The sequence below is a fragment of the Anoplophora glabripennis genome, unplaced genomic scaffold (genome assembly GCF_000390285.2).
Source record: "Anoplophora glabripennis isolate ALB-LARVAE unplaced genomic scaffold, Agla_2.0 scaffold200, whole genome shotgun sequence".
Taxonomy (NCBI): domain Eukaryota; kingdom Metazoa; phylum Arthropoda; class Insecta; order Coleoptera; family Cerambycidae; genus Anoplophora; species Anoplophora glabripennis.
Window position 1 is genome coordinate 747,899 of NW_019426072.1, and position 22,722 is coordinate 770,620.

The window sequence follows — 22,722 nt, forward strand, 5'->3', positions numbered from 1 at the left end:
AATTTTTTTACTAACTCTAGAACATACTTCCTCCTGACATGTCGATCTTGATGTTGTTCATTAAATAGCTGAGCTGTTCTATTCGCACATTTATTGTTCATAAAGTAAAGCGAAATGATATCTACCCTTTCCGCAATGGAATAAACTATAGTGTTTAATTTTCAAAAACACAATTAAATAAACTACCAACCAACGCTTCCAAATAATTTGGAATCCACTAATTTTACGTTCATTGTGTGTATATAGCATTCATTTCTGTTTTTTACAATTGTGTTTTTTTTACGAAAGTGATAACAAATCGCCGAAAACCAATGTAACGCAAGAAATACTAAATTTATACCATTGCGTACTTAACTCGAATGACTGACATTTTCACCGTTACTAATTGCTTGTACATAAGTTTCAACTTTAAAATAAAAATTCTTAATAAGTATTGAGCGGAATTTAAAGTCTGTTGTAAAGAGAATGGCTTCAGCTTTTAAAAGAAATATTACTCAACCCCCCAATGCCATTTAAATATTTTGGGGTGATGCTTACCCTTGCTTGGGGGTGAAAGTAGCGGAGTCAAAATACCAGCAAAGAATGTCCCCCTTTAATTTAAAATCGACGGGTCTGAGCGTTTTTCTACAATCTTGACGCAGTTCCTGAAAATGGCTTTGTTTCATTTTCATTTGGCCACCCTGTATAATTGTCGTTACTATATCAATGATACCAATAAAAGCATGATAGTACTGTTTCATGTAAATAATGTATCCATATTTACAATTCTGTCCTTAGTTCCTGTATAACAAATTTCATAATCATCGGTATAGGATTTTTATTTATAGTTTTTTCTCTTATATTCTACATTTCCTTATTTATTTTTGTGATAGAATAAATATATTATATGTATTTACGAATATACATTCATAACTATTTATTTAATATGTAATTTCATGTTATATTATTTGATAAGATATCGACTGTCGTCTTGTTAATTTATTTTATGTCCAAGGTATCTAAACAAATCTTGTTTATTCTAGAACTGATTTCTCTTTATCTGTATTTCTATTTTTTTAGGAAACTGTAAGATCTATTTGTTTCTCTTTTTCTGTTTATTGTATTTAATAACAGATGACTCAAATTAAATCCCAGCAATATAATAACAATTACACACTCCATAAGCTGTAAGTATATTATTGTTCACTAATTATGTGGTTCAGCGAAATTCGCTTGGAAAAATATTTAAATAGAAAATACATGTTGCTATTTTATTTATAATAAAACGGATTTAAAACAAATTTTACGTGTTTTATTGACATTTAACACAGCTCTGTAGCTAATGCTGTATTTGCACGAGTTACAGAGTAATATGTTCATATTTTATGCACCACTTAATTTGTAGATGATTTCCAAATTTGTGTTAACTTTTTATTTTTTATTAAAACACACAATTTATTCGAAATAACTACATATATTTATTTAATATTAAATTAAACATGTTGCGGTTAATAATGTAAAAGAATGTCAGATAAGTGACCACCTTTTGCAGCTCTACAAGCCTTCAATCTTTTAACAAAGTTTTCCATCATATGTTCACATAATAGTGGTTCAATTTGAGTGATTTGCTCAATTATGTTTTCTTTCAGATGTTGAATGGTTTGAGGATTGGTTGCTCTTCAAAAAACCCTTATAAAAAGAAGTCTAATGGTGATAGATCGCATGATCTTGGTGGCCAATTAACATTTCTTCGAGAAATTATTCGATTACCAAATTTCTGCTTCAAAACGGCGCAAAATTAGTAAAGATTCAAAGATGTGGACACTCCTGTCCAACACTTTAAATAGATATTAGGTACTTACAGAATTGACGTACAAATTTCCTCCAATGTTTGCCAGATTAAGCACCAGTCCGTAGTAAACCAAATAGACACTGAACCAAATGAGGAACAAACACACAGTTTTCTTCCTCATCTGCGCTGTTTTGAACAAATCCAATACGTTCACGTTTTCCGCTGGTTCTTCGGGAGATTCCGGCAGCAACTGCTTGTCAATGTTTGGAGGAAGGTCTCTGCCGTTCGCTTTGGCCGCTTTTTCCAAAATCACCATCACTTCCTGAGTGCGACCAACGGCCAGCAGCCATCTTGGGGACTCCGGCAATATCCACCTAAAAAGATCAATTGATATTTTCATTATTTTTAAGTTTTTGGGACTTACATTTTTTGCTAAGTACACAGTGAGCGAAAAAATTTGGAGGTAATCTACTCATAAAAACCATGGCTCAAAATTAAATTTTTTCTTTATTATTATTATATCATATTTTCTTTTAATTATACCAGCAATGTCCAGCAAATATCAGCAAATAAATCATTCGTCAGCTGAACCCATCAGACATATACTGAAATCAGACTGATTGATCCATATGTCATAGGCGAGTAGTGACCATTCATAGATGTAGCAGTCTGCTATGTCTAATATACAGGGTGTTTCAGTTTGATATGTCACAAGCACGTGAGCATATTTTAGGAATACAAATAAGAATAAAAGTCAGGTAAACTTTTGTTCTAACTTCCTTCGTTATGAAGATACAGGGGGTTGAATTTTTTCTATAAATTAAAATTTTCTTTCATAACTTTTAAACGGATTAAGATATTATCAAATTTGGGGTACTGTGTAAGCCGAGGATATTGCATTTGCTGCCAAAATATGGCTCTTTAAAATGAAGCAGTGGCGTAGATACAGGGTGAGTCTGTCACTTTGGGCAAAATAAATATGTGACGCCATTGGTTAAATTAAAAAAAAAGTGATCATTTCATAATTTTACAATTCATTTCCAATAAAAATGGTCTCTTTCATTTTCTTCGTGTCTCTCATAGTTTAGTCACAAATTGAAATGTTTATGTGGAGCAAAATTGTGCTATTCGATTGTTAACTGCTATTGAACATATTAACTACAATAAGTAATATGATATTTTGCTTAATTTTGAAAATTTCTGGCGCAGTAATAATTTATGTATCCTATTGCCATAATCTTAAGAAGAAGTATGTAGTAGTACTTAACACATTATTTGTCCTTTTTATTTAATTAAGATAATATACATATGATCAAAATTATTATAAGAAAACTTCATGTCAGATAAAATCAAAACTTGTTTCAATATAATTTATTATTATTAAATATTAGACCCCTATCTAATAAAAATTTACAATAATTGTTCGAAGTGCCGTCCTTGAACTAGGATGCACGCTTCAGCTCGACGTAATAACGATCTCCGAACTCGTTCGAAAATCCCTGGGGTATTTAAAATTGCTCTACAACTATTTTGTATGCGAAGCTGTAGATCTTCAATACTTTGAACCTCTGTTTCGTATACCAAACTTTTTAAGTGACCCCACAAAAAGAAGTCAAGGGGGTTCAGGTCAGGCGACCTTGCTGGCCAAGCTACATGACCCCCTCGAGCTATCCACCTATTTGGATAGGTGTTCTGCAAATAATTCCTGGCAGCTAAACTGAAGTGGGCAGGTGCCCCGTCCTGCATAAACCAGAGCAATACTCTTGTTGCAAGTGGAACCTCTTCCAACAATCCTGGTAGGATTTCCTCTAAAAAATGCCTATAGGCTTGGCCGGTTAAACGGTTTGGCAAAACATGTGGCCCGATTAAAATATCGCCAATAATACCACACCAGATATTTAGCGAGAACTGCTGTTGATGCGTACCAGCGACAGTCCAATTAGGGTTCTCGTCAGCCCAGTAATGCATGTTGTGTGAGTTCATTATGCCATCTCTTGCAAAACTGGCTTCATCAGTAAATAATATGTGTGCTACAAAGTTAGGCTCTTCTGCACAACGGTTCAGCAGCCAGCGACAAAATTGTTGTTGTCGAGGTGGATAATCTGCTGGAGTCTACGCTTGCACCTTTTGAAAGTGAAATGGATACAGATGTTGATTACGAATTGTGCGCCAGACCGTTGTATGACTTACGCCCAGTTCAGAGCTCTGGTGCTTGTCGTTGGTTCCCTTTCCACCATTTGAAGAATCTGATCTTCAAAATTTGGTTGTCGGGGTCGCGGTCTCTCAATAGCCCCTATACGAATTCCTCTACGCCACTGCTTAATTTTAAAGAGCCATATTTTGGCAACAAATGCAATATCCTCGGCTTACACAGTACCCCAAATTTAATAACAATATCTTAATCCGTTTAAAAGTTATGAAAGAAAATTTTAATTTATAGAAAAAATTCAACCCCCTGTATCTTTATAACGAAGGAAGTTAGAACAAAAGTTTACCAGACTTATTCTTATTTTTATTCCCAAAATATGCTCACGTGTTTGTGACATATCAAACTGAAACACCCTGTATATTGACTGCAGCTGGTCTAAATAAAAAAGAAATATTTAATTTAGGTACAAATTTAGTAAAAAAGGAAAATATAGTTTGATTAGGTGCCCCAAATATTCTCTGTCCGTTACTGATATCTAAGTTTATTATAAGAAACTATGTAATCTAATAATATGTAACAAATAGAACATTTTAACAGAAAATTGCATATTTGAAAACTATAACCTCTTCAAAATTATAAAGCATACGGTTGCTAGTTTCTTTTTGGGTAGGAGAGCAACAAATTTTTGAAATAGTTTTTAGAGATTTTTGTAAAAATCTCACTACATTTTCAAATTAGACAAGAACCAGTTATCTAGTAACTCGGTAAAAATGATTTATGCAGCGCAAAAGTTTATGTTTACAATCGTTTTTTTTACGAAGAAGAAAACTGCAATTTTTACATGACAATGTTCTTCATTTGTAACTACTGAGCCGATTTGCTATTAAATCGCAAGAGATATTTAAAATGGCTGTTATTCGTTCACGACATTGTCAAATTAACTGATATTGTATTTTTATGTATTATCATTTTCAAATGAAGGTCGTGTCACACATAATGACCAGATCTGTTAAAAGGAAGAGTTTAGGCGCCATAATCAACCACGGACATTTATAAAAATAGTCTTTAGAAATTATCACACGTAAACAAGTTTTTATTTAGCTTTCCGATGATGGGCGGCTGCTTTTTAATTTGATAATTCTGTAGTTAACAACTTTAACTACGGTTTAAAGTAATTTGAAACATTAACATGTTTATATAATTATTACAATATACCAGAGGCAACATAAAGAAGTTATATTTCTATATATCTGACAAAATTCTAGAATTGACACGAAAAAACTTGCCATTATAACGTAACTTATTATTAATATTAAAAATGAATTTTTTATTATAACTGTCAAAATCTGTCATGAAAACATTATGAAACAATTAAAAATAAAATGTATTAGCCAAAGCTGTCAATTAATTATTATTTGCAATAATACTGAACATACAAGAGATGACATGAATCAAGAGTAAAATAAGAATCACAAATAAGATTTTAGATTCTTGAAGTTATTAATTATTCTTCAAAAGTCTTTCCACCACACTACCACACACCGTATTATCCTTAACAGGAATAAAAGTAAATGGTGTAACAACACAAACGCATTATTTATTTTCATCTTTCCCAGCCTCGTCGCTAAAGATAATTTTCTTAGCAAAATAATCGTCCAGTTGTTGATTCTCCAACATCCAAACAACGAATGTACGACGAATTAAATGGTCATGATTTCAATTCCTAAGTTAGCTGAATCTTGAATGCATGCAGATGCAGATCTTTCGTTAAATTCAGCTACGTTACTAATATTTTCACAGTTGTTTCATTCCACGTAAAATGCACACAGTCTCAGCTACACACTCTCCATACTTGTAGTGAATTTTCACAATCTTCACTCACTCGTCCGTCGTATAGCCCTCCATTTTGTTTAACCGCAACATGTGAGCCTACACAATGCTGCAAACTCTTCGGAATTAAAATGGGGCACAATTCAAATCCTGCTTTACTTTCGGGACATCCTTTAATTGGAAGAAGTGTAAATGGCGTTCTTGGAAAGTAATGGCATATTTTATTTTTGAACTGAATCTCTCTTTAGATTAAAAACGAACGATGATGTGAAGTTGTGGACAATAAAAAGCTGTCTTTTCTTCAAAACTGTGCTAGGACATGTCTTCTATGTTGATATTATTTGCGTATTTTTAATATCGGTTCGCGTTTCTAAGAAGTACATATTAACGTCGTAATAATAAATATAGAGAATAATAAAATTATTTGTTTAAAAGATATGGCTGGGGAAAAATGCAATTTACTGATAACATACATATTTCTTCAAAGTGTTTTTATGTACTTAATTACAAAATCTAACAATATTTGCGCAACAAAAAATTACTAGTATTTTATTTGTTATTTAAAATATTTAAAAATAATCAGAAATGTAGTATATTTGTATGAGTTAGTTTTATGCATTTACTATTTGAGTTTTTCTTAGTATTGTTTTCTTCAAAAAGTCATTCTAGAATAGTCAGAACTCTAAATATCGAAGAAAATCGTTCTTTTCATATTAATTGTGCAAAACCGTACTTATCTTATCAATTTCGACGTCACCTGTTACATGAGTGTTGTATAACAATGAAAAAGTAATATTAACGGTCGGTGGAAGTAAGCACAAAAAACAAGCGCTTAGGTAGGGAATTCTGGAAGGAAGCCTAGAGAGTTGAAGATAGGCAGTTGAAATGAGAACAGCGCGGAGTAAAAAGTAAGACGATCAGTGTAGTGTGAAAAATATAGAAGTAGTGGAAAATTAAGTGTTTAACCGGTATTAGTTAGCAGGTAATATTCTTTAAGTACTTTGTTGTTAATTGTTCTATGTAATCTTATGATTGTGATGGTTATAGATGTTTCATGATAATAATTCTTTGTATGTTTAGCTTCCATTCCTTTATGCTCAAGGGCATATATTTTTCTGAGGTAAAATTGTTATAATTAGTATTAACGATTACTCATTATTTATTTCATGTTAAAATATATATATATATATTGTGTGGGCGCCCAGACATTACAATAATGACTCCTTTGTTTCACATCTAACTTGTTTTTGTCATGATTACGTTGTTCGTAAAATATAGATGTTTCGTGATAAGAATTCTGTGTATGTTTAGCCTTCATTGTCTTACGCTCAGGAGCGTATATTTCTCTAAGATAAAATTGTTATAATTATTCTTAAAGATTGCTCATTATTTATTACATGTTAAAATATGTATATATTGTCGTGACTGCCCAGATATTGCATTAACGACTTTTTTGATTCACATTGAACTTGTTTTTATCATGATTAGGTTGTTCTTTGATTTCTTGTGCTCACTTTATGTCATACGTCTATACGAGCCTTGTTGAATTTACTAACATTTTCGCCCGTGCGGAACGAATCTGGATTAGTTCGATTGCCTCCCGTATGGGAATCCTGTGTTATGAAGGATCTTCCGAAATCTCAACTATAGCTGGATTGCCTCCCGTATGGGACTCCAGTACCTTCCGGCCCTGCCGGCTAACTAACACCAAACCTCTTAAGTTTTACTTGGAAGTGTGTATGACTAATATGAGGTAACAGATGACATTTAGTGACACATTAAATGAGACAGGTCTTATTTATCATTAGCAAAGGTTCTTAATTTATACCTTTGGTTAGCGGTTGTTTTGTATTTATATTTGGGTGGTAAGAGCAACGATCGTGGGTTTCTCTGCCATGCTCTTTCCCCACAGGAGTTCTAGGTGAGCCTGGCACTCTCATTTTATGTTAAATGGTTGTTAATGTTTTTGTTGTTCTTTCTATTTGTCACATGTTTAATTTGAAGACTGTTGTACGTAAATAATAAAGTTAGGTGTATTTACTCTGCTTTTGTTTTATAAAATTAAACCATACATCCCCTCTACAAAGTTAGTAGCCAGCGCCTTCCGGTCAATAAAAAAAAAATGGATACATACAATGTAGGTATTCCTCATGACGATCACAGGTTTTTGGCCACAACTACGTATATTCTTTTTTTTATCGAACCTGGGGTTGTTATACTACATAACGAATTATAAATTTTTAGCCTGAAAGACATTATCTATATACCATAACTTGACATTTCACTCAAATAGATAAATTAACAATTCATAGAATATTTGTCTTTTAAAAATATTTTTTGTTATTAATTTGAATTAGTTTAATACCAAAAGAACCTGCAATAGTACATACCACAGTCCGAGAAAGAGGAATCCGGGCAGAGATATAGCCAACTGCAATTGTCTCCATTCGTTTAACAGCCAGGCGATGCCAGCTATTGACATGTAGCTGAGAGAAACCGGGAACAGATAAGAGATTCCTGCCACCGTTCTCCAGTGTCCTCCGACAAGTTCTATTGACAGCACGAAGCCGCTGAACACGACTGAAACCGATATGAAGCCCAGAGCAGCCCTCAGTATGGCATACATTAGAAACCAGGGTGAAAAAGCGATAGCTGTGCCTGGAATAACAAATCCATAAAGGAATTATCATCATTTAATGTTTCTAAAGAAACTTTTTAATACTGTATTATTAAATTGTATTTGTACATCAATATTTAGCAGAAGTTTATTATTATTACTTGTATTTTAAATCCTATTTTTAATAACCGTGTTATTGTCTGGGACCAAAATAAAGATTAATCTTTCTTTGTATATGTGTCTTACGAAAAACCGGTATCTATATACGGAGTTCCGAGTTCTAATTTTATAGTCATACTCATATAATTGTTTGTGTTATACAAATTTAAAATATATATCTGTAAGATTAACACCTACACTATTTCTAAAAATAGTAATAAAAGGAACAGTTTACATTAATAGTTTTAGACTGCAATAAAAATGATTCCAAATGTATACGTATATCCGTGACGTTTTCCTATTATACAGGGTGAATCACATTTAACGTGAAAATACATAGTTTTTCAAATGAACATTTTTCTCCAATCTAGTGACTAAATTAAAAAAATCTATCACTTTTCTCAACTAATGGCAGTTTATAACTGGTTCAAACAAGAAATTAGTTTGGTATATTCACCTAAAAACCTTTTGTACTGCAAAAAAAATTGAATTTGCCTTGAAACAGACAGATATAATTGCCGTTAGTTTAGAATATGTATGTATGTTAAAATTTACTGAAGATTATTTCTCGAGTATATTTGCAAAAGTATTAGTATGGAAAACTCAATTTAATTTCAAAAGTACTATCACATACCTACTCTTGGATCCAATGTTAGATCTAATTTGCCCCGTACATAACACAATATTTAGAATAGAAATTTTCGTACATTTTAAATTTTAGGTAATATAGCTTTGTTATGTCAGCCCCTTATTTTTGTTATTACAATCGTAAAATAAAAAAAAGAAATGTTATTTCTACTTATTCGAGTATATACAGGGTGTTACAGAAATAATGTCATTAATTTTAACCACGTATTCGGAAATACAGAAAATCAAAAAACTATTTTTTCGACCTTTTAAAAAATAACTCCTTATAATAATAAGCAGTGAAAACGTTAAGAATAGGTATTAAAGTTAGGTTAGTGACCGAACAGTGGGGTAGGTCAAGATTCACTGTCGATGTAGGTCAGCGGTCAGGAGTGGTAAAAGGGGTTTAAATAATGATCTGAAAATATTTTTTTTTCAGCATAATTATGCATTTTAATTTTTTTAATCGCATATTCGTATTCTACTCATTTTTCCTTATCTTCCATTGAAATTAATGACATTATGACTGAAACACCCTGTATAGCATCCAAAGAGAATTCAGCTGTTCAACCTTTTATTGTTTTTCTAGCAAAAATTTACGATAGAAGCAAAGTCATTGACGTTACTTACCAAGTAAGCTTTGGATTAGAACAGATGCCATTAGGGTTCTTTTTCTACCATATTTATCAGATATTATACCACACACCAGACCTCCAATGGCGACACCAGCGAGGAACATCATTTCGGCGAGGCTGGTTAAACTTTTCCTATCACAGACCAGGTTAAACTCGGATATAATGGTTTGTCCTGAAAATTAGAAAACAAAACAAATGAGGAACATCGAGGAGGAATCGTGACAAAATTGTTTAAATTCCAAAACTGCATGTTTAAAAGTTGTGAATTTTGTAAAAGATAACGTCTTTTTCATTGAGTGAAAAATTGATTTGATTAAACTAAAAATATAAACAAGGCTTTTCTAAATGGTTTCGCGATATTTGCAGCAAATCAAAGAATATAGACTTCTTTTTCTCCTAAATTAGATCATCGATAATATCCCAAACCACGACAGAATTTCTAATACGACAATCCAATTTTCATCCCTAAACTAGTTACATAGTTGCGAATTCAAACCAACTATTTGCGAATTCAATTTGAACGCGGTCGAGCCCATTTGTGGTGAAGGTAGTTTAGTATAAGGGTTAATTGATGTGGATATCTCTCTCATACTAATTAAAGGGCATAAATTTATGATCTACAGAGATTCGTCCTGTTATGGCCTCACCGCAAATTACGCAGTTTCTGGCGTTATCGTTTCTGTTCTCTCCGGCCTCCAAAATATTGTCTATTAATTCGTTTACACAGGAAATGCCCTGATAGTACATATCGCTGAATATTGTTTATTAATTTTGATGGTTTTTGTAGTAAAATATTTAGATTGCCCTGCGTCTAGTCTAGCAATAGTAGACTTTTTCAAATGACGATCCTTGAAAGCCATTATTGTCTTTAACGTATTCAGGACTCCTCCAGAACTATCTTGATAGAACTTTTACGCAAGCCGACGTGATTTTAATTCAACAGCACCAATATACTTTTCCATCCAATACACTTAGCAATAAAGGCGAATACGCTCAATCCCGAACTCATAAACCCTAAGCCCAAAAACCTCCAAGCCCATAAACCCATAAGGTTTGTGGTGCTGTGTATATTTAAAAATCGAGAAATATGTCAAATTACTAAATTTCAACATGCGATATCTCAAAGATGAAAAGTGATATCGGAAAAAATCCAAGTGCGTTTTAAAGAGTAAGTATAGTAAGAAATATACCTATCCATGTAACATAACCTCAAATATGTAAAAACAATCGTGATTTTGACACTTCTAGGTTAGGATATCTCGAAAACCAGAGCCAATTGAGAAATTTCGACCTCGGATTTGAGTTCAGCGCACCAAAATCCTTCGGAAAAGTATATTCTGGTTTCTGGGTTAAAGTTTTGGCAAAATTTCGTCGGCCTGTGAATGAATGAAATCGAATTGAAATCTTTGACACACAAGTAGTGATTTATCGTCACCATTGAATATTACTAGACACGCACAGTTGTTTCGAACATGGTTAGGTATATTTTTTCTAAAAGTCCTCATATACAATTCCATTCTTTTCGATTTCGGCTGTTTACAAATGTAATAAAGGTGGAAGACAGGTTTAAAAAATTTGAAATTTCTTTGCATTTTTAAATAATGTAAATGTAAAGATTAGATTGGTTACTAATCCATTGGGTCGTTATTCAAGACTTTTCTAGTAATTAGGTATCATGGGAGTTATATGGATAATAATTTTCCGAAAGTGGTAAGATGTACGTCAACCGAGGATATTATTATTTGATAACACCACAGTAAATTTGACATAGGGAGTCTCGAAATAGTTAAAGTATATGCTTGGATAACGATTCTCTTTGTTAACTTTTCATCATTTTCCGAATTTCTTCCTTGATCTCAGAAGTGAAGGGCATACTTAAGTATATAGTGCATAATTTGTAGAAGGCTAAATAATACACACTACTACGACACTGCATGTAACACAACAAATTCAGTAGTTTGATCTTAAAAAAAATATGCACAATGCATTTGTATTTTTGTATCTAAATATAGAATGCAACAAAAGGTTTCCGCTTGATTTGAAATATTTATCACAGGTTAAAATTTAGTTTACTATATTGTAGATTTGAATACGCTTAAATGACAAGTCCTTCTAAATGTAATGGAAATTCGTTAATCTGAATTCATAGAAAATGTCATAGCTCTGTCTTTTCCACTACGAGTATTTTGAGAATTCCATTGAAATATGATGACCGAAATAATACTATGATATTTATTAACTTTGACACTTTTAGGTTAGGATATCTCGAAAACTAAAGCATCCTCTCATTCCTTATGGCCTTTGGCCTTATAAACAAATTAATTAATTATTAGTCTGGACAGTCCCGAGCATCTTTTACAATCGCACTGATTTTTTTCATGGTATATTTCATAATAATACATTGAAATCCATTCATCTTTTTTTACATTTCAAATTTGCAATCTGGAAAGTTTTTTATTTTTTAGCCTTAGCTGCGAAATGAAATATACGACGCACGCGCGTGATATAGTTATATATTATTACATGTTCGGAGCTTATGAAAAGAGCTTTAAGTTAAAAAAAAAATCGCCAAGATTCGTTGAAGAACAACGGAGTTACAGACTGTCAAAGTTGACGGCCTATTGTTAAACAAATTAGGTTGGTAGCGACAAAAAAAATACGGTCATAACCGGCAACCCGAGTACTTTCCCAGATAAAAATATTTTATTTGTGGAACTATGTTAAGTGCATAAGAAATATTGTCAAAAATCAGTGGGTCGCTTGATTTTTCGGCGAGCCGTGGCGCGGCCGAAGGGTGGGGTAAGCGAATGACAGCGAGTCCGAAGAAAATGATAATATTAATAGTCCTGCCGTTAGAAAGGCGAAATTCGATTGAAAATAATATATTTGACAGTCTGTAACTCCGTTGTTTTTCAACGAATCTTGACAATTTTTTTTTAACTTAAAGCTCTTTTCATAAGCTTTCCGAATATATAATAGTATATAACTATATCACGCGCGTGCGTCGTATATTTCATTCTGCAACTAAAGCTAAAAAATAAAAAAAAAATCCAGGTTGCAAATTTGAAATTAAAAAAAAGATTTCAATGTATTATTATGAAATCTACAATGAAAAAAATCAGTGCGGTTGTGGAAGATGCTGGGGATCGTCCAGACTAATAATTAGTTAATTTCCTTATAAGGCCATCACTTGTAAACTATTCAACTTACCGATTCCAGATTTCGTGTGAATTGATAAGGAATGAGAGGATGCGATGCCAAAACGTTCTGGTCCTAATAATAACGCAGCTTATAAATGTTTAATTCAAAAGTCATAAATAAACTTCTTCTGTTTATGACTTTTGATCTAATCAATATTTTTTTACGCTCGGGAGCTAGTGTTGTAGGTCTTTTGAAGACGAAAAAAAAGTACTTTATTGTTTTCTCGTGGAAATGAACGGAAAAAAGTTATAAGCGAAAAACGTGAATTTACGTAAAAATTATACAATTAACCAGCCTGTAAACAATCTTCCCCACATTTTTATTACTGTGGAAACTGGAAACTAATATGTTATTGTACATAATATTTAGCATGTATAGTGATAAATTCAGCTTGCCGAAACAAAAAGTCGCTTCTAACTCTATATTTCCTGGCCTATTGTTACTCATGCGGACTCTCGACAGGTACATCTGGCGACAATGCGAGTATACCACACTTTGTATACCACAATTCAGTTTTCAGAATCTGAAAATGTGTTAAACCCAGTGCTTATCTGAAGAAAATCCACAAAAGCCTGTTTAAAAATGTTTGTGGTTAAATTAATAATATCCCCCGCGTTTCCGTTGTTGGAAAATGCAGAGTAAAACCACAAATCATTGCAGTAGTAATGTCCTGACCACTATTCGACTTCCTCTACCTTACTAGGTACGACCACGGACTGTATAGGAATACAGAATTATATATTAAAAGTCTACTTTATAGAATTAAACTATTTTTAGATATTTCTGTGAAAAGAGATAAGCTATTTAAAACTGCTTTACGCACACATTACTATTCTTAGACAGTAAATTTTAAAATATGCCTGATTTCTGTAAATAAAAAACAAACGTGTAATTATACCAACGCATAGGAATACCAATGTCTATTTAACTGCTTAATTATGGACGTACGAGTATAATTTATAATCAAAACGCTATAGAAACGTCAAACTTTTCGTCGTAGGTATTTAGTCGTCATTATTAATTAACATGGAAGTGTCGCACGATCTTTCGTTTACGTGGGAATTAGCACTTCCTTAATTAGCTCGTAATTTTGGTAAAGTGCAAATTTTTACAACAAAGCAACGAGATACGATCTATCAACATGGGGAGCAAAATAGGTAAACAGGTGACGCAAATAAACTATGGCTACAAGCAAGTAAAATTGTCACAGAACAGTCATCTTTTATATTACATACTACCGCGGTTTGTAAGCCACGCTAAATACTAAACGAAACTAATAGTTTTGCGTAAATAGTTTAGACATGTATAGGGTGGTTAACTTGACCCCTGTAGTTTTGTAAGATACATAAAATATTAGTATTGAAAAGTGGTCTTTTGGGAACCATAACTGCTTGTTTGTGAAACAAAACTCAAGTCTCCAATTTGGAGCGTATTAATGACCTGGCAGGGTTCACACATACCTCAGACTGGATCCGCAAGAGTCCTGCAGTGGTGTCCGCATTGAATTTGAGAAATTGGCCTCCTTGAAAAAATGCCAATCTTGGAATGGTTGTTATCCCCGAGGAGTTATTGAAGAGAAAATGATTTTGGTTAATGAGGACCCTAAGGCTTTGTTCCAGTCCCAGTTTCGTAAAATTTGTGATTAGTTTATATTCCAAAAATCCGGAACTGTGGTGAAATTTTTCTCGACTTTATGCGCTGTTGGCGGTGGCTCAACGATCGGATACATGTTCCGTCAACATCATCTGCTACGACCGATGGTGTTTGGCGGCAATCGAGGCTTCGTAGGGAAATTTCGGAAACATAGGTGAAATATTTTTTTCCCGCTTCCTGCGTAGTAGATCGTTTGCAGTTTCTTGTTCGTGGTCTCGTAATTTTGGCGAGATTTGTGCCCCTTTTGGAAGGTTTGTCGAATTACTTTGAAAACATGGGTGAAAATTCGAAAATTTCTTTAATTTAATCTAATTTTGCTAGCCTGTTGGTAAAATTGTCACGGATATTTTGCGCTAGCTTCCACAGAAAAAAATGAGTATCCTGATTTTGACATTTGTTCTTATTTTAAATAGTTTAAGAAATGGGTTACACGTATTTGTTTCTTATTGTAATTTGCGGTTACATTAATCCGACATAAGTCTATTACAGTTTGTTTTTAACATGACACAGTTTTATACTAAACGATATGCATTAAAATTACCAATTAATTGTTTAGTTTTTGCGAAACGGAAAAGGTTGTGCAAGAATGAGGAATTGTAACAATTTCTTCACAAATTTGTTAAACAATTTATTGAAACAAAAACCGTTACATGTAAAATCCGTTTTTGTAAATATATGAGACGTTCTACGTCACATTTACCTCCTTCTGTCTTTCGGAGTATCAACATATTCAGGAATATAAAGTTCTTATTCATCTAGAAATAGTCAAAAACACACTGGTACTCCACATTTATTGACTAATATTGAATCTAGAAACCCTGAACCTAAAACTTAGTTGCGTATGGTCAAAAAATGACAATAAAGAAAGTGCAAGGTCAAGAGAGGATATTGGGCTATCATTGTTGGTGATTATAAAGAGACTATAAACCGCTAAACTTGGATACCTTGATCGCAAGAACCTGCACATGGCAAACCTACGCACGTCGAAAGGCACAGAATGAGAATTTCAAGAATGTTTTGAAAAATTTCCAAAGTTCCCCTACGATTGCCACCAAACACCATCAACCGCAGAAATAACGCACTAGGCCTGAAAATTTTCGACTCGATTCTGAATGTTTGAAAATCAAAACATTACCGAAATTAATTACAGTTCGATAACTCTTTGGAGACAGCCATCATTCCAAGATGGGCGGTTTCCGAGGAGGCGAAATTTCATAATTCAACACGAACGTTACTGTAGCACCCTTGCGAATTCAACCTGAGGTGTGTACGAACGTCAACCCAAGTCCTTGCAGCTTATTTAACTAGAGACGGATATCTGGTCAGTACGTTAGTACGCTCCAAATTTTGCTTTTGCATTATATGCAACTATCATAATTACTCTCATCTATTGTAAAATATCTAAAAATTTGAATATATCTCGCAATTTTTATTAAATTCATAATGTTAGAAAATACAGCCTCTTACATATTCGTTTCTCACTACATCTCGGAAAGGTAAGATATACGAACTAGATTAAACAGTGGCAAAGTTGTACAATCAGGGGACCAACATAATGCCTCTAAAAAATCAAGGCTAACATGATTAGTTTTCAAAATATCTGAAAAAAATGAAATTTGATTTGAGGTGATACTGAAGAAAGAAAAACACTTTCTCATGGCAACTTTTTGCCCTCTATCGAATGGCATAATCAATTTTTGTATGTAACGTTTCGTCTCTTCAGGGCCATAATCAACTAATTTTTTAAATATGACACATTACATTTTTTTCAAGCCTTCATGACCCCCAATACTGTACTGCCTCAGCCCGAACCATATTCAGACGTTTTGTCACGAAGACTTGCAAAAAATTTAATAAAATTTCCAGGGTCGTATTTAAAAAATGAAGTTGGTGATGGTCCTGCAGAGACGAAACGTTACATATAACAATTGATTATGCCATTCGATAGAGAGCAAAAAGTTGCCATGAGAAAGTGTTCTTCTTTTTTCAATATCATCTCAAACAAGGCTGAAATGAATAAAAAACGGATTTCCAAAATTTCGTTTTTTTTCAAATATTTTGAAAATTAATCAAGTTAGAATTAATTTTTTAGAGGCATAATGTTGGTCCCCTGATTATGTAACTTTGCCCTCATTTGAGCTACTTCGTATCTCTTACCGTTCCCGAGATCCCTGTAGAAAGAACCGAATTTGTAACAGTATAGGGTTAAAATATTATGACCCAAAAGAAAATATGAATGAAATGGAGGAATAAGACAACTTAGTCCTCACAAATTTGCAAGACATATGAAACTGGCTTCAAAACGCAAAGAAAATTAAGAAAACAAAAGATGAACGATCTCTGAACAGTGCCACGTCGTCGGTTTAGATTTCTTGTTTCGCGAGCCATATCGCTTCCACCTTCATTCGAAGAATGGAAACTGTTTCGTGGTTGATATTTATATTTCCTGTGTAGTTCTAACCCTTTTTTTATTTAATTGTCAGAAATACCCAGTTAATTAACAAACAGTAAATGAATATGCCACAGACAAATAATTACAGACAATACATTAGTTTCCATCTGACCCCTTTTCTCGATTACAATTCAATTCTATTTCAATCGAACCGACCAGTATAAGTAAATATAAATACCAACCAGAGGACTTAATCTCTAGTGTCAGAGTTTCTTCTGAAGAAAAGAGCGATATGGCTCTCGACTCTCATATGCGATGGTTGTAGTTGGTAGACCTCTAGCTCCTCCATCATCTCCATCTAAAGATATGAGGGTTAGAAGTTCTACTTCAGTGGCTGAATTCATTACACACTTCTGCGATCAATGCACCATCCGTAAAAACTCTTAAAACCCGATATGATGCAAACCAATGAACTTAGACTACGTATACAACTGTTTCTCCTATACTTTTTCTTTCTTCTACAGTTTTTACTTTTATTTTGCCACCATTTATTTTACCAGGCTAAACAAACTTTGTCTCAACCAGTTGCTCCAATAATAACGATTTCAAATTTCGACTTACCCTGCCCACCGAACTCCCAACCGTGGCACTGTATCCTCCCTAAGTTACTCGAACTCGCGCACAAATCACTTTCCGTTACGTTCGCCGCGACGACGTCAAGCATGGAGCAAAAGTCCAATGTCTGCCCCGTGCAGTTTTTCCATAGGGACGGCGCGACGTCCCTGAAGGCGTCAGGTCGCGAGCACCAGGTCTCCTTCTCGGCGGAATGGAACGTGGGGGCAAAGATGTGCCACGTACACGGTATGTTGAAGAGGGACAGCAGGAAGGTCACGAGTAGTTGCCATTTGCCGAACTCCCCGATGGCCTTGGAGATGATGTCCTCCTCCTCTTCCAGCGTCTTCTTCTTGTCATCTGGCATAGCTGCAACCAAGAAAAAATATTATAAAGTACAGTGGTGGACCATGGAATTGACGGTAGTGGTAGCAAATTGAGATTAACTCGAACTTTAGATCTTAAATTTTTCAAATGTATGGAAGAAAGTCATTTAGGAACTGTGTAAAAACCCAACCATTAAACTTGTGACCGATTTTTTACAAAAAAAGGTCTGGTATACATCATTGAATTCTAAATTAACCAAAATTGCGGTTTCTTAAGTAATCGTTAGCAGCAAAATCAATTTTGTTCAATCAAGTAAATACTGACTACTGTCAAAATAATATTTACTTTAATGTGACAAAGACTCATGCGGTCTCATTTCGTAATCGTCAACGTGCAACTACTAAATTAAACCTAAATACAGGTTAAATTTCTGGGAATCGAATTTGACAGTAATTTGTCCTGGAAGCCTCACTGTTCAAATCTTTGTTCAAAACTGAATTCAATTTGTTATTTATTCCGAAATTTTCGTACTGTGCTTGTAACTAAGAAACTTATAAATCTGTATCATGCACAGGTTGGCAGTAGAATAAATTATGGGGTCTGTTTCTGGGGTGGGTCTGTTATGTCTTCTGATGTGTTTGCATGTCAAAAAAAGGTACTAAGATGTATTTTTAATGTTTCCAGTTCACATTCATGTAGAGACTTTTTTAAAAACTGTTCCATTCTAACTCTACCTGGTCTTTTCATATTTGCTTTGTGTAATTATGTTTTTAACAATAGATCTAAGTTTTATACCAACATGGAAATTCATGAAATCAATACACAACAAAAAATGAATACCATATACCATTTATGAGACTGCAGCTCACCATGAAATCACCAAACTGTCTGGGCCTTAAAGTATTTAATAAATTAGCTAATGATGTAAAGACCTGTTGTACTGTTGAACTTTTTAAAAAGAAACTAAAATCGTACCTAATTGATATGTGTCCGTATTTTTTGGATGAGTACTTTGGATTTTAATGGACTGCGATTTTGTTTTTTTATGTGAACTATATGTGATCTAATGTGTTGTTAATTTATTTAATTTAGATTATAAGTTATGTGTGACAAATTCTTATACAGTGTAAAACTGTCTATTAGAAAATATATATTATTATTATACATAAAACATTAAAACTACTAAGTGAATTAGGACTTACACTGAATAAAAACAAATGTGAGTTTCAGAAAACCGAAACTAAGTATCTGAAGTATCTGGGGTATATCGTGTCTGCTGACAAAATTAAGGTAGATCCAAAAAACACTGAGGCGATAATTCATTATTCAATACCCCGAAATAAAACGGATATATAAATTCCTAGGACTTATTAATTATTTGTCGAAATTTTTAAAAGATTTGTCAACAAAAACCCAATCAATGCGTCAACTATTAAGAAATAATGTAAATTTCTTACGGACAGATAAACATCAAAAAGATTTTGATCTTTTAAAATCAAAAATAGTCTCTTACCCAATCTTGGCAAAATGTTCAACATCAAGAAAAACACGAGTGTCTGCTGATTCAAGCGAGTATGGATTAGGAGGTGTGTTAGAACAACTCCAAGATGATGGTTGTTGAAGACCAGTGTACTACGTTCGAAAACATTCAGTGCATTAGGAATTACGTGGACTTGTGAATGCCTAGAGCAATTTTTACTTGGATCAATATTTGAAATATGTACAGATCATAAACCGCTCACTGTTATTCTTAAATCCAAAGAAATTAATAAGCTGTCAAATCGATTGCAACGCCTTAGAATAAGACTTTTAAGATTTATGTAATTATGATATCACGTATGTACCAGGCAAAACATTTTTTGTACCTGATGCATTATCAAGAGCTCCTATAAGTGAAGGCTCCAATGACAACGACGTCATACATCAAGACGATGAAGTGTATATCAATGCTGTATTTTCGGAGATATTTATCAACATTATTATTCTAAATTTTCTGAAATAAAAAAGTTGAAAAATATCACGAGTAAAGTTGTAATTAAATCTCTAAAATGTATATTTTCTCGCATGGAATCCCGGATGTTTTAAGGACCGATAATGGACGACAATTTACGAGCTTTGAATTTCAACAATTTGCTAAAGAGTACGGCTTTGAATGGATAAGCTAAATTTAACTTACATACCACAATTTGAAGAATTTGAAGGTTTTGAAGATGTGGGAAATGAAAGAAGACCAAAGTTTGCCTCATCTCGTGTAGGCCTGGACTGCCTTCGTAGGTGGGCCCCATCCGTCGTCTACCCCGACCGCAAATGCGGCCGGTGTAGGCGCTTTGTGGGACCTCCTTTTGTCCTCGATGAGCCCCGCCGGCTAGGGCCCTTTCTTCTGGCGCTCTTCTTGCTTCGCCGGCTCGTCTGTGTAAACCCCGGGGGTAGTGTCATGTTTATGTGTGGTATGGTTGGGTAGGGTAGTGCGGCTATGCAGCCTGGGATGCGCTTTGCTAAGGTGGCCCTTAGGCTAGCGCGGGAGGGGAGGGNTGTGTGTGTGTGTGTGTGTGTGTGTGTGTGTGTGTGTGTGTGTGTGTGTGTGTGTGTGTGTGTGTGTGTGTGTGTGTGTGTGTGTGTGTGTGTGTGTGTGTGTGTGTGTGTGTGTGTGTGTGTGTGTGTGTGTGTGTGTGTGTGTGTGTGTGTGTGTGTGTGTGTGTGTGTGTGTGTGTGTGTGTGTGTGTGTGTGTGTGTGTGTGTGTGTGTGTGTGTGTGTGTGTGTGTGTGTGTGTGTGTGTGTGTGTGTGTGTGTGTGTGTGTGTGTGTGTGTGTGTGTGTGTGTGTGTGTGTGTGTGTGTGTGTGTGTGTGTGTGTGTGTGTGTGTGTGTGTGTGTGTGTGTGTGTGTGTGTGTGTGTGTGTGTGTGTGTGTGTGTGTGTGTGTGTGTGTGTGTGTGTGTGTGTGTGTGTGTGTGTGTGTGTGTGTGTGTGTGTGTGTGTGTGTGTGTGTGTGTGTGTGTGTGTGTGTGTGTGTGTGTGTGTGTGTGTGTGTGTGTGTGTGTGTGTGTGTGTGTGTGTGTGTGTGTGTGTGTGTGTGTGTGTGTGTGTGTGTGTGTGTGTGTGTGTGTGTGTGTGTGTGTGTGTGTGTGTGTGTGTGTGTGTGTGTGTGTGTGTGTGTGTGTGTGTGTGTGTGTGTGTGTGTGTGTGTGTGTGTGTGTGTGTGTGTGTGTGTGTGTGTGTGTGTGTGTGTGTGTGTGTGTGTGTGTGTGTGTGTGTGTGTGTGTGTGTGTGTGTGTGTGTGTGTGTGTGTGTGTGTGTGTGTGTGTGTGTGTGTGTGTGTGTGTGTGTGTGTGTGTGTGTGTGTGTGTGTGTGTGTGTGTGTGTGTGTGTGTGTGTGTGTGTGTGTGTGTGTGTGTGTGTGTGTGTGTGTGTGTGTGTGTGTGTGTGTGTGTGTGTGTGTGTGTGTGTGTGTGTGTGTGTGTGTGTGTGTGTGTGTGTGTGTGTGTGTGTGTGTGTGTGTGTGTGTGTGTGTGTGTGTGTGTGTGTGTGTGTGTGTGTGTGTGTGTGTGTGTGTGTGTGTGTGTGTGTGTGTGTGTGTGTGTGTGTGTGTGTGTGTGTGTGTGTGTGTGTGTGTGTGTGTGTGTGTGTGTGTGTGTGTGTGTGTGTGTGTGTGTGTGTGTGTGTGTGTGTGTGTGTGTGTGTGTGTGTGTGTGTGTGTGTGTGTGTGTGTGTGTGTGTGTGTGTGTGTGTGTGTGTGTGTGTGTGTGTGTGTGTGTGTGTGTGTGTGTGTGTGTGTGTGTGTGTGTGTGTGTGTGTGTGTGTGTGTGTGTGTGTGTGTGTGTGTGTGTGTGTGTGTGTGTGTGCGTGCGTGCGTGCGTGCGTGCGTGCGTGCGTGCGTGTGTGTGTGTGTGTGTGTGTGTGTGTGTGTGTGTGTGTGTGTGTGTGTGTGTGTGTGTGTGTGTGTGTGAGTGAGTGAGTGCGTGCGTGCGTGCGTGCGTGCGTGCGTGCGTGCGTGCGTGCGTGTCGTTGTCTCGTTGTCTTCGTTTCTTGATCCTGGCTGTCTCTTAAACAGAAAAGGTTAGCGGGCAGGGGGGGAGTTTGCTGACCATGCTACTGTATTTATGGTCAAAGGAATAAGAAAACAGTGGAAGCAGCCATTATGTTTTTATTTTGTAGAAAGCAATATGAAAAAAGATGAGCTGCTGTCAAAACTAAAGGAAATAATTGGTCATTTGATAGAAATTGGTTTAAAGCCAGTAGCAACCGTGTGTGATTAACATCATACAAATTTGGCAGCATATAAGGAACTGAAGAGAAATGAAAAATGCATCAAAAATAATATAGAACGAATATTTTGGATTTGTCTTAGAAGAGTATGAAATTATTCCATTGTTTTATCCTCCTCACCTACTGACGGGTTTTTAATTTATTATATATTATAATATAAAATTTCGTAAGAAACAGACCAGATAGCCAATTGGCAAGACAAGATAATTTATATAAAAATGATGACCCGATTCCGGATTTTAAAATGTGTGCTAAATTAACAAACATGTGTATGAAGAGAAAATTAACAAAATGAAGGTTAATTTAGCTGCACAAGTTTTTAGCCAACAAGTCAGTGGATTAATGAGAAATTTGTCCAGATTAGGTAAAAATATTTTTTGTAATAATTTATACAATTTTAAATATGTTGTAACGGTTAATTTAGTAGAACACGCGGTATTCCAGAGAGACGGCAAAACTAAAAGTTACATTTAGTAGGCAACCAA

The 22,722-nt window shown here is 34.9% G+C and overlaps 1 protein-coding gene across 1 annotated transcript in view; it reads right to left on the minus strand.

The window, feature by feature from the left end:
* Nucleotides 1-18,015, minus strand: part of LOC108907690 (organic cation transporter protein) — a 24,568-nt gene extending 6,553 nt beyond the window's left edge. The window contains exons 1-4 of the mRNA XM_018711471.1: nucleotides 17,656-18,015; nucleotides 9,784-9,960; nucleotides 8,141-8,408; nucleotides 1,842-2,145 (exon numbers count right to left, since the gene is read on the minus strand). Coding sequence (XP_018566987.1) covers nucleotides 1,842-2,145; nucleotides 8,141-8,408; nucleotides 9,784-9,960; nucleotides 17,656-18,013 — 1,107 coding nt within the window. The 5' untranslated portion in view covers nucleotides 18,014-18,015. The remainder of the gene's footprint in view (nucleotides 1-1,841; nucleotides 2,146-8,140; nucleotides 8,409-9,783; nucleotides 9,961-17,655) is intronic.
* Nucleotides 18,016-22,722: the final 4,707 nt, after the last annotated feature.